An 18,940-nucleotide genomic window follows, 5' to 3' on the forward strand; every position below is an offset into this window, starting at 1 on the left:
TTAAACATGTTACATGTTAGTTATGTGTTTTTGTTTAAGTAGCACTAACAACATCACACACTTCAATGTTCACACACAAGTACAGCCGGGTGACAAATTCAAGGAGAAACCAACATGAAGTGTCTCAGTAAGGTGTTGGCCACCACTTGCCACTACAACAGTTTCAGTGCTTCTTGGCATTGATTTACAAGTCTGTGAACTCTACTGGAGGAAGAACACCATTCTCTCAAAACATACTCCCTCATTTGGTGTTTTGACGTTGGTGGCGGAGATCGCTGTATAACGTGTCAGTCCAAAATCTCCCATAGGTGTTCAACTGGGTCGAGATTTGGTGACTGAGAAGGCCGTAGCATATGATTCACATCATTTTCATACTCACCAAACCATTCAGTGACCCCCCACCCCCACCCCCCCACTTGCTGGCGTCTTTCTCATAGATCTACATGAAGACGTCACTTCAGCCAGTTGAGCAATCTTTGTGACCGAAGCTCCTGACATCCGTGTCCCAACAATGAACCCTCTTTCAAAGTTACTTAGATCTTTTCCTTTTGCCAGCTCGATACAAAATTAGAATCAACCGGGCCTGTTCAGCATCTATATACAGGCCACAGAGCGTGCTTGGACATTAACTGCTCAGTTGTACCATGCAGTGCATCTGTGTGAAAGCATCTGCAGTCGTTATGTTTCTCCACTCTCAACTCAAGGTTTTCCTTTAATCCTTTTATCAAACAATGAACCAGTAGTTCAGTGTGACACTATGTGTTAACTCTATCAACAACCACTGAAGAAAAAAAGGAACCAGGATCTTCTGCTTTTCTGTTCAAGTAAGATAGATAATATCCCTCACTGTCACTCTCGGTGCAGATGTTCTCAGTGTTAGATAAGAAAAGTCAAAGTCACTCTGGTGGACAGCTTTTACGCAGCCGTTCAAGCTCTGTTTCTGCAGAACTGATTTCACAACGAAGAGAAGCAACTGTCTAGTCATCCCTCTGCAGCAGTGGTCAGCGATTAATAAGGGTTCACACTGGGAGTGGAGGGTGTGGTTGGCAGAGGAAGAAGGTTTGATACTTGTGTGCATTTGTCCACTCTAAATTGTAATCTCTTGAGTTTAGTTTGAGTTGTCTCACAAAATAAATGAATAAATAAATTTGGTCTAAAGTCACAAAAAGAAGACAGAAAGAAGAAAGAAGATGACACTGAGGTTAAAGTGGACTAGAAATGACTTGCAGAAAGTCACACATCAACAAATGTGTTCACAGGCACGCCACAGATAAGAGGACTGCACTCTGTTGACAAGTAACACACTCGTCTTTCCTGCTTCTTATTCTGACTTCTGATTGCATTCATTTTCATTTGCATACAGAGACAATGTGAAGATATATACCACATTGACTCGTCAACACACAACTCCCCATACATTTGTCAGCATTAGAGTCATAAATATAAACATACAGTATAGTTTCATATCTTTGTCTTGGATGACATAAAGTGGCAAATGGCCAAGTACATGACATGCAATGACAACGCAGCAAAAACCAAATCAGTTCTGCTGAAACTAAATTGAGTTCTGCTAACCTTAACACCAGATAGAATATATCAGGCACAGCAGAGATGGTGTTGAGATGAAGCCTCTGTGTGAAAGCCACCCACCATGTGACCGGTGTTTTACACCCCATGCAGAAACAGACAAGAGTGGTGTTTTCTGTGTGAAAAAAAATGTCAAAGGGACAGATCACAGATTTCAGTGTATCAGCTAAAAGAAAACTGACACTCGTAGCTGTGCAGAATTGGCTGAGAAAATGTGTTCAGTCTCTTGTGACATTAATAGAGACAAGGAAACGTTTTCACAAGAGGAAAATAGAATACATCAGGTGCATTTCACCAGTGGAAAGGAGAGTAAAAGTGATTTTAAAAAAAGATTTCCAACACAGGAACTAAATAAATGCATGAACATACACATGATACACTGGCTTATGTAGGCTGGACTATGCCTCTTGAACTCCGACCTTTCAAACGGCCGTTTAACCCCCGAGACATGCACAGAGACACAATGACCAGGAAGCACCGACTAGGTTTCTTCACATCCACACACCAACGTCCCAGATGAGATTCTTAGTATTTTGGGGGGGAAATTTACAACCAGAAACGGGCTGGTTGCAAACAAGGGGAGCTGCTGATCACAGTGATGGATGAGGGAGGTGATTTGTGGAGTGTTTATAGCATAAATCCTGGCATCTGTTTACGTGCAACGCGAGAGTTTCTTTTCAGTGTTAGGGGGTTAGAAATTGTAGCCATGCTGAACCTGCAGGATCAAAGTTCAAATCTTACAGCAGTAATCAGAGTAAAATAAGAATAACTGTCCTTGATGATGCATGACAGCAAAATTCTAAGTGAGAAGTTAAGTGAGAAAAACAAGATGTCTGAGGACCTCCTGTGTGAAAGAAGAACTGTCTTGCGGTCAGCGGCGTCCAGTAAATCATTCATTGTGTTCACACTTGGTGCCTATCTGGTGGCGGCAGTTGGGGCCAGCTGAGAGCCCAATGAGATTCAGTGGGCCACTCCCAGGAGTGGAGGGGTGGGGGGGGGCTCTATGTGGTTGAACCTGAGGAAAAGGACTAAAATCAGATTGTAGCTGGAGGGAAAGGGACGGAGATAGTTTAAAAGGTGGGGGTGGGGGGTTTGTTGCACTGTGGTTAAAGCTCTAGAGCCAGAGGAACCTGTGAGGGGATGAGATAGCATGATGTGGTTTTCATTGAGATGCCACAGCAGAGTGGCGGTGCAGAGGTGAGCGCTCAGACTGAGGGCCTGAGACTTCACAGGGACGTCAACCAGGGAAAGTCAGTTTAGCCACAATAAGCTATAATGGCATGAATTCATTGCATGAAATCATTTTTTATGATTTAAACACTGTTTGTTTGTTTGTTTTGTTTTTTTCTTGAAACCATAGAACTGCAGAGAAGTCAACCAGACAACTTTAAACTCATGAAATGTTTTGATTTTCATCTGTGAGAACAAAATCTGACTCAGTTTTCCCCTGTCAACAGTCTGACTTAAAGCACGCCTATGTCACTTTTTTTTATCTTACAAACAAAATATTTCATTCATCCGTGATCAAATGCACCTGTTTTCAGTTTAATACACTCAGTGGTTTTGTTGCTACAGCCTTTCTTGGTCTGGTATGACCAGGAGCTCAGGGAGGCTAATGTTAGCTCCTGTTAGCGAACTTTAGCTCGACACTGCAATATAGCAGTTAGTGAAACTGACTTCACGACTTTCTTTACTTGTACTACTGTTAGCATTTATCTTCATCCTGTACTTGTCACACATAGTCACAATGGCCACACAGTTACAGTTGTATAGTTGCACTTTAAACTGAATCGTGCTGAATTGCAGTGCGGCAAAATCAAGACAAACTTCTTGACACGCCACCATGCACCTTGCTCCACTTGTCAACATTCACATACATGTGGTGTGAAAGCTGCAGCCTCAGATATATTTAAAACTATGAGGACTCCCCACAGTATCTCTCTATCCTCGCCAGGGACCGAAAAGGCCTCGAGGTTAAGCTTGAGAAAATAACCTCATGGCTCGCCAGCACAAAGCTTTATTTAACCCCACGGCTGTGATCCGCACCTTTGACAAGGTAGACTACTGCTGCTGCGAAAAGTGATGCAAAAAGAAAAAAATAATGATACAAGAACACCCCCCACACCACCCTTTTCCTCCTCCTCTTCCCCTCCCCCAGGCTGTGATAACTGCGATTGGGCTTCTATTTCAATCACATACTTGCTGTAAGAGTAAAAAGAGTGAGAATCAAGGCCTGTGGGGGAAGAGGTGGTGGAGGTGGCGGGGGTGAGGGGGGGGTCACAAAGACAAGAGAGGAGGCTGTGGGAGCACTGATAGCGTCTCTGCGACTCTGCGTTTGGTTTCCTGTTCTGAGTCAGTGTGTAACCCTGAGTTTGAACGTTGTCACATCAACAATGTCCTTGTGTGTGCGTCTCTCTCTCTTTCTCTCTCTCTCTCTCACTTCAGCTTCTTCTTTTACGAGGATTATCAAAATGTCAGACAGCAGCTGCATTTAAAACATGTCCTATTTCTGACAAATTAGTCAAAAATACGTCTTTAAACATGTGAATGCTTTTGATGAAGTCTGACTGAGCAACTGAGAGCCAGACAGAGGGGTGACTTTGGTTCTCTCTCCACCCTGCAGGTTGCCATATGTTTTGAAATGTTGAGACGAACTTTAAGATTTACTCTGCTCTAGTGTGAAATTCTGTGAATTTGTGTCTGATGTTCCATCTTTGCTCACACCATGTGAGAAATCATTGCTATGTACTCATTAGTAGGAGGAGAAGTGTGCTTAAAAATTCCAGTGTTGCTAAATTCTATGGACTGATTTCTCTTTTTGATCATTTTCAGCAGGTAAAACATGTCAAAAGTAATCATAAAGTTATCAGAAAAATGTCAGTCACACATACAAAATGGGGTCTTGTATTAAATAGTATAAATAATACCAAAAATAAACAGTGGTTCTCACATATTTGGCTGTAAGTGGGAGCCTGTAACAATAAGAGGAGACCAAGTCTAACAGGCAATTTAACTGATTTATTTTTGTTTTATGCAAATGCACAGAAATTGTGGCACCAGTGGACTCTTTTATCAAAACATGAATCAGTGTTTTTGTTTGCCTGTCATGGCTGACTAACATGAAAATGAATTTCTGAGAGAGGGAGGGGAAGAAAGAGAGAGAAAAAGAGTGTGAGTGTGTGTGAGTGTGTGAGAGAGTGTGTTTCGGTGTGAGAAGTATAGAGGGTTTGTGGTGTCTCTCTAGCAGCTCGTGCCTGATAATTGAGACATTCAGAGTAAATGTGGACAGAGATCGGGACAGTGCTGTGTCCTCTGAGCCGGGCTCCGCTGTAGTGTCGCCGCTGTGTGTGAGTATGGGACATGTGTTTTCAGCTTTACGCCGCTGCTATCTGCGCTTTGCTTGCAGCTCTCTAAACTTGCTGCAGCTGCATCAAACAAACTTTGTTCCCACATCGTCACGAAAAAAAAATCGATAGCGCTCTGCTTTCCTCCGGCCTTGAACACAGCCCAAATCTTCGCTATGATTTGCATTTTGAGCCTGACAGATTTCTCCAAAAAGCTTTTTCCTCTCCTCCTACGTGGTGGTTTTTACGCATCCGATTATAAACTGGCACCGCAGTGAATCCTGTCCTTGCGTTGGCTTCAGCGGACAGCCCAGTTGGATCCGTTTGACGGGGCCGGGAGGGGGCTTTAATGATGTAAAACAGTAAGGCTGAAGTCAGTGCGGGTAAGCTGAAGCAGTGTAACTGTAAAGGGATACTTCGGCTCCCCACCAGCAGGCTGTTGTGCGGAGCGGCCGCGCGCGTCTCATTAACGGGATCACTTTACAAGCGTCAAACAAATAGGTCATTATCCATCACACGGCAGCCCCTGCCCGCATGGCCCATCCACACACGCGTACATTTTACGTCTTATCACAGTCAAATTACATAGCGTGTTTTTGAAGCATGTGGCTTGATGAGATTCCAAAATTACTTCAAAAAGTCGCGATAATGTTTTTAATCCATGTTGAGTTCAGGCTTGTAGTGTCAATCTGACTGTCCTGCGCTCAAACCCAATCTCGGTTTTAATGTATTTGAATGTCTTGCAGCGTTTACACAGCATTTCTAACCACTTAGAAATTAAAATGTACCAGAAACGCTCTATGTCCCTGCAAACAACTATAATTTTAGAGATACTTTTAAGCTTTTTTCGTTTAAAGTTAGTTAACTGTGTTATAATAATATCTGTGAATTAATATCACACTTCATAACCCACTATAGGCTAATACTTTAGATCATACAGATTTAGTCAAAGCTACCCGTAAACGCCACAGGACATAAAGCATTCCTGTAAACCGAGTCCTGTTTACAGCTGTACCATTAAGGACATTCAATATGTTCTACTCAGTCCCATATCTACCGGGACTCTTCGAGGGGGAAGGTGGTCCCTGCTTTATGGCCACCTGCACCGGGCGACACCTGGTAAACGATACGGGCCCTCTGCGCATGCGTAATAGCCTGCCAAAAATCCCAATGCCGTCTAGTCTCGTCCTGTCAACCAATAGTGTCCCAATCTGTCCGCAGATAAAGTCAGAGCGGCGTGGAGAGGGGGTGAGGTGAAGTGGAGGATTACAGACCTGAGAGGCACAGACTGACTGAGGGAGAGTGAAGAGGAAAAATAAACAGAAACATGCCGAGGTCTTTCCTGGTGAAGAGTAAACGGGCCCACAGCTACCACCAGCCCCGGTACCTGGACGATGACCACAGTAGACTGGACACTATTCTGGCTCACGCGTGCGCGGGTAGGTTCGTTTGTGCGTAATTACGCACGAAAACGATTGAATTTTGCTGGTTAAAATGGAAATTATTAACATTAAATCAAAGTTAGAGGAAAAACACTAGTTGCACAGTCAGAATAAGTCAGTTTACACGTTCTCCTCTTCTGTCATTAGAAACCAAATCTCAGGTGGAGTTTGAGTCCAGTTTGGAACCACAGGAGGACGTGAGCGCCGGCGCTGACAGACTGTCCCCCGGGTCCAGGCTGCTGTCCCCGGGGTCACTGTCCTCCAGCTCTCCGCTGAGCTGCGGAGGCTCCGTGTGTGACCGATCCTCAGACTGTGATTTCTGGCGTCCCCCGTCTCCCTCCTCCTCACCAGGTCTGCTCACATCAACCTTTTTTTTTTCCTACAGTTTTTTTTTTTTTTTAGAAGTGTCAGAGGAGAATTAGAAGCAAACGTTGTTCGTGTTGTGTCTGTTTGACCTGTCAGGATGTCATGATTATTAGACCTATGAGATCTAAGAGTAGCTAAAATCTTTAAAACATGTTACTCATGGTATAGTTTTGATAATAATGAAGGAAGACAAAGATCAAGGTCATTAACTATCACGATTTGGGATTTGATTGTTAATTGATAGATTTGTTTTATCTTCATTTATTAATTAATTAATTTCACTGACAAACACGTTGTCAGTCTGTAGTTATTGTAAGTACTTTTTGCAGACAAAAATATATTTGATGTAGAGAATGTGCGGTTCAAGTTCTGATGCGGGGACTTGAGGGTTTCGGTTGTTTATTATAGACTGTCATTATTATTATTACGCACGTCACGTAGCCATTTCCAGTGCGGCCCGGTGCAATTTTCAAATGGTCTTTTGAAATCAGGCCATAAACAGCAAATCTCACTCATCAGTGAGCACATCCACTCACTCACACCACATCCAAATGAATCCCCAGATTCAGGGAAATGCTCCACTCCAGCTGCGGAGGACGGTCACCACTTCAACATCCCCCTCTTTCCTTACTCCTGGTCAGCGTACTCCGGCTCTGAGCTGAGGCATCTAGTCCAGGGACAGTACCACCACCATCAGCGCCTCCAGGGCCACAGGGAGCCTCACTCACCCGTCAGTATCTACGGGGCGGAGGACAGCGGCACCGAGCCGCTTTACGCGCAGCGGGGCCCAGCGGCCGGGTGCTACCAGGATTATTCTTCAACGGCCCAACAGATCCGCAGGATGCGGGACGCGGAACAGCTGTACGTGGATGTAAAGCACAAGCCCCGCGGCGCCGAAATCAAGTCTGAGAATGATTTCATCTGTTCTAACTTCGAGTCGAGCGGATCCTATAAGTGCATTAAATGTTGCAAGGTACGTTTCTCCGTTTTAGTTTCCAAAATCATAGCAGCTGAATTTGCAGTGATGTTGCTGATTTTACTGACGTTTTAAGACGTTTTTTATTCATATGTCTTAAGCTATTTCAACCATGGCAGATTTGTGGATATTCTTTTTTTTTTTCAATGTTTATTTCTATTTTGAGATTGCTTTCGAAGTATCGAAGTTAAAGTGTCATTCATCTCCCTGAAGGTGTTCTCCACACCTCACGGTCTGGAGGTTCACGTGCGGCGGTCGCACAGCGGGACGAGGCCGTTTGAGTGCGGGGTCTGCGGGAAAACCTTCGGACACGCAGTGAGCCTGGATCAGCACAGAGCGGTTCACTCGCAGGTACAGACCCCCCCCCCCCGACTATTGCATAAGTCGCTGTGTAAACACAAAGGCCTCTGGGCCCCACATCCTGGACGCAAAGGCTCCGGATGAGCCACCGCAACGTCCAAAAAAATCAGTGTGTGTTTTTGAGGCCTGCTGTATTTCTGCAGTTAAATCTAATGTGTCGGGGCCTCCCGCACTCACACTTTAATTTGTTTTAAAGGAGAGGAGCTTCAGCTGTAAAATCTGCGGCAAAAGCTTCAAGCGCTCATCCACCCTGTCCACGCACCTGCTCATCCACTCGGACACGCGGCCTTATCCGTGCCAGTACTGCGGGAAGAGGTTCCACCAGAAGTCAGACATGAAGAAACACACTTTCATCCACACAGGTGAGGCACCGTGAACTGAAAATCATCATTAATTTTTTAAACGCTTCGCCTTGCGTAATGCGTTAAAAAAAACTGTGATTTTCGCAGGTGAGAAGCCGCACAAGTGTCAGGTGTGCGGGAAGGCCTTCAGCCAGAGCTCCAACCTCATCACGCACAGCAGGAAACACACAGGCTTCAAACCTTTCGGCTGCGACCTGTGCGGGAAAGGGTTTCAGAGGAAAGTGGACCTGAGGAGACACAAGGAGACGCAGCACGGATTGAAATGAAAACAGACGACGACGATTTGAAATGAAATCCTGCACTTTGACTGTACTGACTGTGCACGTGGATGGATCGTGTTTTATTTTATTTTATTAAATTGTATTGTTTGTTGCATTTTGCTCTTTTTCTTACTGTTAAATGTAGTTAATTATTTAGCCTGAGATATTCTGGTTGATTTTATGGAAATAAAAGTTTATTTATCGAGTGTGTTTTGAAATTGGTCATTTTACAAATCAGCTGTGAACACTGGGACAGAATATTTTCCAAGAATTTCATGAATGGATTATCACTTTTAATGTATTATATTAAAGTGGAAATCAGCTTTTTAGATTTAGTCGTTTGTTAGATTTACAATCAGAAATTAAATATTAACTTTAGAAGCTCGTTGTCAGATTTATCAGTTAGAAATTAACAAGACTCTGTTTTCAATCTGTCCACATTTAATTTCTTGATAAATTATAAGAAAACGCTTCTCATAATTTTGACTTAAATCCACAATCTACATTTAAAAAAACGGAATATATATATTTCTAAATCCCTTCTCGGCCTCCGGCCACTGATTGTACGTTGTGAAAAACGAGAAGCTGTGTTAAGCCATGCAGACCATCAATCACATCCCCAATCTGCCTGACAGGTCAAAGTTATATCTGCACTATTAAATAGAAAAACGTTTCGTTGCGCGCGCCACCTGGTCAAAACCAAATATTTTCAGACACATGCACTGTTAACATACCCATATAACAAATTACATTATGGTGCCATAAAGCCTCATGCGAAGGAAGTCTGGAGAAAATAGCGTCACTTTTATTACAGCGGGAGTTAGTAGCGTGTCCACATGGCGTTCTTCACTGGGAAAAGCTGGGTGTGATTTATTTGGCTCTGCAGAGGTTAAACATCCACAGCTCTGCAACTTCAAGGATCTGATTTGCTGCGTACCTCACCACAGATTGTGTACATACAGTAAAGCAGCAGTCTCCACTCCTACATCCTACATCAGTTTGTGGTGAGACGGAGTTTCTGTCAGTGTTAACCACATAAAACAACCACACAGAAGGATTCAAGCTTTAACGGTTATTACAACTACATTTATTTTGAAAAATAAACATTATAGTAAACATCTGATACACACATACTCAGTCAGAGCTCCTGTGTGTGTATTCAGTATTCACATGTCCATACCTGATTCTCTCTCTCTCTCTCTCTCTGTGTGTGTGTGTGTGTCAGTGTGTTGGGGTTTTGAACAGCCGGACTAAGTTCAACAGATCATGCTCCTGTAGACAGAGTTCCTCCATCAACGTCTTCAGATACTGCACCGAGGCTGTCGTCTCCAAGGCCTCTCGCACCACCAGAGACACCTCTGACAACCTGAAACACAAAACACACAAAAAACTATACACATCTACACACTGACCAGGTTGTGACAAACTCAATGCATGCTCATAAATGTTATTTAATCTTTGATAAACATACAAGGACACACTTTAACACTGATGATAAAGACTGTCCTAAAACTAAATTGTTCCAGTGGACAATGTAAAGTTATTATTAAGCTCTTATGTTCTTGTTCTAACCACATGTAGTTGTATAAGAAAGCGGGTTTACTGAGTCATATGGATACTTTTGCTGAGTAAAACACAGATCAAGTCTTTTAAAAATCAGAGTAGCGGCATGTACTGGATTCATGGGGGTTCAAGTTCTTACTCAGCAAAGTTATCCAGATAACTCAGTAAATCTGCTTAGTGGAACAAACATCCTGCTCACTGCTTAATGGGTTTACATGACAGTTAAATGATAAAAAAGTAAACAGACTCCATGAAGCCCTGACTCACCCAGTAATATCAGAGCTGTTTTAAAGGAGAGGGTCTAGAAAGACTTCAGTAATATCTTCACCTCATGCAAGAGAAATTATAATCTATATGTCTGTTAGTCTTTTAAGATCTTTGTAAACCTACAACATTTTAATAATGCCAGCAACACAGCGCTGGCTAAACGTTCACACACCCTTAACCAAGTGTGTGTTTTATCTGCAAGTGTGTCTCAGGCTGCACATGCACAATAAGCCTGGAGTGTGTGGTGCAATGCAGTCTAATGCAACAGCCCGACAACAATCGATTCTGCCCTCGTGAAAGTTAGAGCTTAGTCTACAGTGTTTTAGAGAGGTGCTGATTCAACATCAGGAGCTCTTTGGAGGCTGCAGTTTGTGGTGCAGGTACATTGTGCTGCGTAAAAGTGAGAGGTGTTTCTGATATTTTGTCCATCCCATTTATACAAATCAGTGTAGAGATAATAGAACATAATCAGTTAGAGATCATTTTATAATCAGTTGATATAAAATAAAATGGATAATTCCACTTGTGTGCTTACTGCCTTTATTCACAAGGTAAAGAGTTAAAAAGATGACCCATCTCTACACAAGAGGTACTTTTAATTTGTCCAACCAGTTGCACAGTCTCTAAATCCTGACTAAATCAAGCAGCTTTAGGACGAGGTAGAAGTGGAGGCTAACAGTGTTTAGTGTATTAAATCAGCAAAGACCAACATCACTGTGTAAAGATTGTTTATCTCCAGCTCTAAATCCACTGTTTGCAACCTTCTAGCTGATCTCCTCTACTACCATCCCCCACCTGCTCCTCTACCTGTCCTGTCTACCTGTGTGGAGGTGCGCTGCTGGTTAATCTCCGGTTCACCCCGGGGTCTAGTGTTGCAGGGGGGGCATCCATTATTCAGCTGGCCTGAACAATAGAGGCCAGACTAGCTCCACAGCTGCCATGCAGCAGATAGATAAGACAGCACACCAAATTATTCATGATGGAGAAATGGAAGGATGGAGAAGCTTGAAGTTAAATAGGAACTAATGAAATCATAGAGTACCAATGGAACATGTGGCAAAGAGAATAAATGTTTCCAAAGGAGCTGATTGTCTCAGACAAATAAAATGAAACTAACAGTTAAAATTGCACTGATGATCAGCTGTCATATGGTTCAACAATAACACGCAATAAATACATGTTATTGAGTGTTTTTATCGGTTAGATAAAATCAAATCTTAAAATCAGTGGTTTTAAACATTTACCTCTCAACATTACAGAACACCTACAATCAGGTCAAAGCCACAACGAACAGATGACAAATCTAATCTGTTTGTTTTGTTGTTGTTGTTTTTACCCACATAGGTTCAGAAACGGTTTCATTACAACCCAAACTTTAGTTTTTTTCTTGATTCAATTTCCTGAACATCACAGAGTATTTCTGTCAGATAATTATGTAAAATCTTTTTATTTTATTCAAAGTTATTTAATACAACACAAACTACCTCACTTTATTATATTTCTTCAAAAACAACAAAAGACTTTATCCATAATCATTTCAAAGTCCATTACAAGCCTGATCATTTTTATGTAATGCAGTTTCATTAGAGTTTGCAGTCACAAGACTCCTTTGTTTTAAGAGTGATTGATTTGTGTTACCTACTGTACCTCATACTGCACAACACTTACTCTATTCTTTTGTTAAGTTCAAGAGAGCACACAATGTAAATTATGATACTGATGCAAACTGACCCTGGGCCAGTGAGGGAGTCATAAATCAGAGTCAGCCGAGCATCAGGTGAAAGTTTTCCCAGCCAGGGCGATTTAAAGTGCCCATTTTGCCTGAATGTATACAGAGGAACTATTGTGTGTGTATGTGTGTGTTTAACTTGAAAGTGTGCAAGGCTGCTTGTGTGTGCCTTCTGTCCTGCATCACGGATCTGGAGAGGGGCAATCAGGTAGAGATAAGGCTGTGAGGCGTCTGTGTGTACTCAGATGGGAGCAGCACGGAACTGTCCATGAACTACACACACACACACACACACACAACCACAGACACAGATACACACACAAACAGATGCACAGACACAGCCACAGACACAGACAGACACAGACACACACACACAGACCATATGGCATGGGCTAAACAATGCCACACCATACAGCATTTCGTCTGATGCATCGTGAAGCTTTGAAGCTAAAAGTGAATCCAAGTCACAGTTAGGAAATGTTTCTTTTTTGTTTGAGGAACAGGACAGTTCTGTAAAAATACTGATAAACTGTTATACTATAACACCAAGATATTATAGTTTTAGTTCCAATTTACACATCATGATTATTTTACCTGTTTATGTCTTGCATCTACTAAAGTATTCAATTAACTGTAGCTTACCCTTTACAAGTTACATGTAAAACACACTTTCTCCATGTTCTGACTCACAAACAGTTGTGCACACACAGTCAGTGAGTTTGCTGATAGGGTGTATTTCATAGGAAACAATGGTCCTTGATTTTCTTGTCATATGTTTTTTTTGTCTCGCTACTTTCTTCTGTGACTCGGCCAGCTGAGGAGCAGGTTCTCCAGCTGTCATGGTGCATCCTCTTTAATACTGGAGTGACTGACACTGACACTAACACACACACACACACACACACACACTCACACACACACACACAGTGAACTTACAGATGTAGAAGAACCACAGCTATGAGGGTCCACTCTGGAGTTTTGTGGATGATGTTTGTGTTGGTGAACCTGTGGTGTTGAGAATAAGACAGAGTGAGTAACAGATGAGTGCTGCAGAGCAAGCTGCCAGTAAGATGTATGTCATGTAATGGAGTTTGTCTTTGTGCTGGAGAGAAATCTAACCACAGTAAATCTATTAAAATACACACAGTTAACTCTTGATTTGAGCAAACTCCTTTGGGCAGGTGTCAAAAAAAATTCACCAGATTCTGATGATAAGCAAACTAGGAAAACAAATGTGTACCAGGCCGGACCAAACATCACAAACACTGCCTGTAATAGTGCAGTGATGTATGCTGGTCTGACAGCACTGTGTATATTCTCTGGCTTCGGCCTCTTGTCAGCAGGGCCTCTTGATGGCACAAAGAGAATTCCTGGAAGCAGGACTCTGGAGGTGTTACTCCGCTGCCTGTTCGGCTTTTAAATCACTGACACATTTTAATAGCAATCCTGTTGAAAACATCCTAACCAGCCAATGGGAATACGCAATATGTCTGACAGGACCTGTTCAATTCAGGAACAAGTTTTAAAATATTTTTAATTAAGTATTACACTGACTACTACTGGGAAAGAAGCTATTTCTATTATGTAACAAATGCTACTTTAAAATGCTACAATGTTCCAGTAAAAATAATAATAGAGGAGAGAAATGACAGATTCTTATAGAAGTTTTAACATGACACAGGAGTAAATAATAAAATCAATGAACTCCATTTAGCTGCTTCAATTTCAGGGTCTTGGTGTTGTGCATGTCAGCTCACTGTCACAGCTTATTGAGACATGAATGCAACTGAGTCACCATTCATGTTAACAACCTGTGCTTTTCCAACTGTGACAAGTCAAAATGTCTGCTGTGAAAAAGGCCCAATATCATTGGTTCGTGAAGTTTGGTGACCTCATGTATTTACAACATAGCTCCGCCCACCGTCAACCTGAGTTCAGGTCTAATTATCCTAAAGTGGTGACACCTGTGTAGGTGTGCAGAACCTTAAAAAAACAACGATAACAAAACATGTTACTTGTATGTAGTGTGTGTAACCACAGATTAGCACAGAGTGGGATAGATAACTGATGTTTTTAGATGCTTTAGGAATAATGCTAAACATGCTGAAATAGAAAGACAGTATGTCAGAAAGTCACATGTACACGACAATGTGTCAGAGATGCACACACCAAAAATTACCACCCAATAAATACATGTGTAGTGACACGTCAAAATGAATATGCGAAATTAATGTGGTGAGCAAATGAGCCTTTTTCACAGCTGACATTTTGACTTGTCACAGCAAAAAAAGGTGTTACATATCACATTAATGATAGCTGTGTTAGATTTAAGTGTTTCAGTAAGTGAGAATACACAATAGAATATAATGTAGCTATAATTAAGGTTATTAACTACACTTGTGCTTTTCCTGCTATGACATGTCAAAATGTTTACAGTGGAGAAGGTTTACTAACAGTTTAATAAAACTCCTGTTGTCATGTTTCATGTCTACTTGTAGGGGGCACTGGAGCTCTTCATCAAATCTTCCGGCAGCATTGTGGAATTTAAATATACTTATTTTTTACTTCCAAGTTTATCACTCCAATTTCTCCTTGAATATTTCAGTGATCTTAAGCGTCCCTGCATGTTTAATCAGATGGTTAACAGATCTCACTGGATGACAGATTTATTGTTAGTCTGTTCTACACCAAGAAAGTATGACTCACTTGGGAGAAATTTATATCTCAATGACATGTGAGTTTCAGTAGGCCTAAAATAAAACTTAAATATCATGACAATATCCTCAAATAGCACCTTATGACAGCACAATATGAAAGCCCTATTTTGGGTTATAGCTCAATTAATTAATGAAGACTGATGTGACAGGATGTGTCTACACACTGCAGTGAAGTGGAGAAGCAGTTATTCTGTAAGATGCAGAAATCACTTAATGGTTTTTAAATGTTGAAATGAGTTGTTGTGAACCTTAACACCCCATCAGCACTGTGTTTTTTGTCCTCTTGAGATGCTGAAAATTCATCAGCATGCAAAAACTATAAGACAGAGAGGAGGGTGTGTGGGAGTTGTTGTGTGCTGGACTGACCTGAATGTTCTGACCAGCCTGTTCAGGTCAGTGGAGATGTCATTCATGGTGAGACGCAGTGGACCAACAATGTTTCTGAGACTGCACAACACAGAGACAAGTCAATACATCTGTGCTATTAGGGGGATTTAAGAGAGATATAATAAATACTGAGCATGAATTCAGGCAGTAGTTATTTAACCGATACATAGTCCTGAAGGTGCCTCAAAAGATGAAGAGTATATAATAATAATAATAATAATAATAATAACAAACTGTGACATGTCTGAGCCTGGTATTCCTGGAGTTGCAGAACCATGAATTACTAGGGTTTTTTAGATGTACGCGCACATAGGTGCCCACATACTAAAACCTCAGAAAGCATGAGGAAAGAAATGCAATTAATACACATAGGTGAAAGAGACACACACATAACAACAAATACACACCAACTGGTGAGCTTCTCCACTGTGATTCGTTTCTGGATGAGGTGCTGAGCATTAGAGTCCACGAGCGGCAGAACAGGGTCCTTCTTGCCCTGGTCCTGGGCTGTCACCTGGTGGGAGAAAAAACAAGATGCACGAGTGTTGGAGAGCAAACCTCAGTGCATAAACACAGCACTACACCAATCACATTAGTTTACACATTATGTTTTCAATATACTGCCTCCATGTGGCCACTGACTCTTACTACCTTGTTTCCACTCGGCGCCTCCACTTCCTCAGGCAGAATCCATGTCCCTTTATAAAACTCTCTGACTCTGAGCTCCATCTGCTGGGTCTCATCCCTCAGCGTTTTATAATCTGGAACTGCAGCTGACGGTCTCTTCAGCATCCCAGTGTCAGCCCCCCTACCATCCTCCGCTGTCACCTCATCCTCAAGGTCATCTTCATCCAGCTCCTCCTCTTTGTCCTCCTCCTCCTCTTCTTCTTTCACATCAGCAAATGGAGAGCCTAGTGAATGGTCATCACCGTACAGGAACTTTAAGGTCTCGTCAGTGCTCCACTCCTTCAATGTTCTTTTCAAGCACTCGAGGAGATTCAGCCGGATGGAGTCGGGTGTGGGTGCAGTGGCGGTGCAGTTCTTGAGTAGATCTCGTAGCCCTGCTGCCCCTTTCTTGCTCATACCCACCTGGGTGATGTTGAGTTCTGGCTGGGAGGGTGTTGTTGTGTTGTGGTTGTTCTGATCAGTGGTGGTTAGTGTTGAAGAGGAGACGTGTTTGCTTTCTGTTGGGGGGTTTGAGTCAGTAAGTGGAGGAGAGGTGAGTGGTGTGGTGTGTTCTGGCTGCGAAGGTGAAACAGTGTGAGTGACCGTCTCAGACAAACTGCACAAATTCATCTTTGCTGCAGCCTCCTCCACACTGGGTTTCTCAGACAGGTCTTCCTCCTCTGGCAGTACCAGGTCAGTGTTTATTATGTGCAACCTTTCAGCATCAGTTCTAACTTCTGTTTTAGGTGCATGTGTTTCTTTTCTTTCCCCATCTTCTCTCATTTTTCCCTCCCTCTCTGCATCCTGAATTTGCTTGATCTCCTCTTCATCTCCCTCTCCACTCTTTTTCTTTTTCTCTGTCTTCCCTCGCTTTCCTTTCTTGTCTTCATCTGTGCGTTTAGGCAGGTCACCCCAGTGCACCCTGGGTCCCTGCCGCTGGGAGACCACGCTGGAGACAAAGTCTTGCTCTTGTTCCAAGTCGCTGCTGTCGCTGTGGCCGAGGTCGCCTGCGGCATGATGCTGCTCTTGAGAGTTGTGAAGGTCCTCAGGCTGCAGCGGGTTCTCGATGTCCTCCTCCTGGAGACGCCTCTCTGCCAGCATCACCTCCTCACCAGAGCTCCCTCTGAACACACACATGTAAGGCAGAATTAGTAAATCTCTTATAAAGTCTCTATAACATGAATCAGCTCTAGAACAATCTTAGTATTACATACCCATCTCCTTTCTTCATCAGTTTAATTTCTGGAGGGCTGTCAGTGATAAGGGAAGTGAACACATGACCTTATTATGTAGAAAATGATTATATTCAACAATCAGTTCATAGTTGTGGTTCAGGAAAGAGACAGGGAGCAGTGTACCTCTCATGCTGCCTGAGCCAAAGAGGCGTCTTTGATATCTGGAGCTCAAACTCTTTGGAGGCTTTGTAGCAGAAATTACTGCAAAAACACTGAACATAAAAGAAAAAGGAGAAAAAGAATTGTTAGAATTTTGAGCGTTACCTCAGGTATTTACATGTATATATATTTTAAAACACATGTAGCAACACTTACCTTGCGCTCTGTAATGTCGTACACTTTATTGGTCTTAGTAGAAATTTTAAACTGTTGATTTGGGATCTATAAAGTGAACAGCAGAACTGAGTCTTGATAAATTGCATTAAAAGTGTGAATCATGATGATATCTACTTCACACAAAGAGTTATAAAGACTGATACGGAGGGTCTTACCTTGCCCAGTTTATTCGGACATATGGGATAACCGCACAGTTTAGCAATGGATCTCTCCTCGATAGCATCTTTGTAATTAGCTGGAGTGATGAATTTAGCCTGTTAAGAAAAGGAGGCTAAAAACACGCTGAACACAACAACTGTGTCACTTTGAAGATGAACCTCAAAAATGTAACAACTGTGGAGGCAGAAAAAAATAAAATGTGGGAATGAATAGCATTCTGTAACACTCTGTAACTGGGGGCATAGCACGTCACCCAATAGTGAAAGAGACTACCAGGAGTAAATTTCACTTTTAACTCTAAATTTTATTCCAGGATGAGAGACATCACTCTTCAGGCTGTAAAGAGACTCAAACTGGTCACAGAGCTTGTGCAGTGTCTGACAGATGCAGGCTTATCCTGATCCCCTTTCCCACAGACAAAACTGAACTCAGATGATACATACGCAGTCAGTCAGGAAGTCTTCAGTCACGCTGTCCTCCAGGAGACGCTCCACTATCTGCAGAGCTCTTCTCTCCAGCTCCAGCTTCTCCCTCAGCTTCTCCTTCACCAGTTCTCTCCTGACAACAACATACAGTACAAACACTTGAGAAAGTGTTGGTGTTGTTCTTATATTTACCTGTTGACAAGTATTACTACAATTATCTCGAGAGGACTGATCATTAATTGAATATTCTTCAACCACACTGGAGTTTTAAGTATTGTATCGAATAGTGCATTAGTTTGAATCAGCTTCCGATAAAAAATATTCCCTTTCACACCTTCTTGCTTCCTCCTCAGCGGTCAGTGCTTTGACACGTTTTCCACCTGCCACAAAAAACAAAACAAAAACAGAATAAACAAACAACACGATTAAAATGCTAACAGGATAATTGTGAAGTGTTTTCCCACTGAAAATAAGTCACTATGGTGTGGGAAAGATGCACTGCCATTTCTTACCAGTGAATGAGCAACTACATTAAAGTATATGTAACGTTAGCATGAATGCTGTTTTGTCTTCTTTCGGAGGCTTGCTGCGCAGTAAACATGTTAAGAAAGCCTAATATTACCATGACAGAGAAAATTCTGTGGTGAAAACTTACCTTTTTTAGAGGTTTTAGAGGAGGCTCCGCTCCTTCTCCTCTCCTCCGTCTCCATGCTGTTTCTGTTTTCTACGTTTTGAACTTTGACCGTTGACGTATTTACC

The 18,940-nt window shown here is 42.3% G+C and overlaps 2 protein-coding genes across 2 annotated transcripts; one reads left to right on the top strand and one right to left on the bottom strand.

The window, feature by feature from the left end:
- The first annotated feature begins 4,750 nt into the window (after positions 1–4,750).
- Positions 4,751–8,903, top strand: gfi1aa (growth factor independent 1A transcription repressor a). The gene is made up of 7 exons (XM_018677146.2): positions 4,751–4,934; positions 6,153–6,370; positions 6,521–6,724; positions 7,303–7,712; positions 7,929–8,066; positions 8,272–8,437; positions 8,525–8,903. The coding sequence occupies exons 2-7, from the start codon at positions 6,259–6,261 to the stop codon at positions 8,701–8,703; spliced, it is 1,209 nt and encodes a 402-aa protein (XP_018532662.1). The 5' UTR covers positions 4,751–4,934; positions 6,153–6,258; the 3' UTR covers positions 8,704–8,903.
- Positions 8,904–9,761: 858 nt separating this feature from the next.
- On the bottom strand, positions 9,762–18,933 carry rpap2 (RNA polymerase II associated protein 2). The gene is made up of 12 exons (XM_018677147.2): positions 18,837–18,933; positions 18,516–18,561; positions 18,200–18,314; positions 17,753–17,851; positions 17,577–17,642; positions 17,385–17,473; positions 17,241–17,276; positions 16,012–17,149; positions 15,768–15,874; positions 15,340–15,420; positions 13,193–13,261; positions 9,762–10,063 (listed from the first exon to the last, which is right to left on the bottom strand). Exons 1-12 carry the CDS (start codon positions 18,889–18,891, stop codon positions 9,919–9,921), a joined length of 2,046 nt encoding a protein of 681 aa, XP_018532663.1. The 5' UTR covers positions 18,892–18,933; the 3' UTR covers positions 9,762–9,918.
- Positions 18,934–18,940: the final 7 nt, after the last annotated feature.

This window comes from Lates calcarifer, linkage group LG4 (assembly GCF_001640805.2).
Source record: "Lates calcarifer isolate ASB-BC8 linkage group LG4, TLL_Latcal_v3, whole genome shotgun sequence".
Taxonomy (NCBI): Eukaryota; Metazoa; Chordata; class Actinopteri; family Centropomidae; genus Lates; species Lates calcarifer.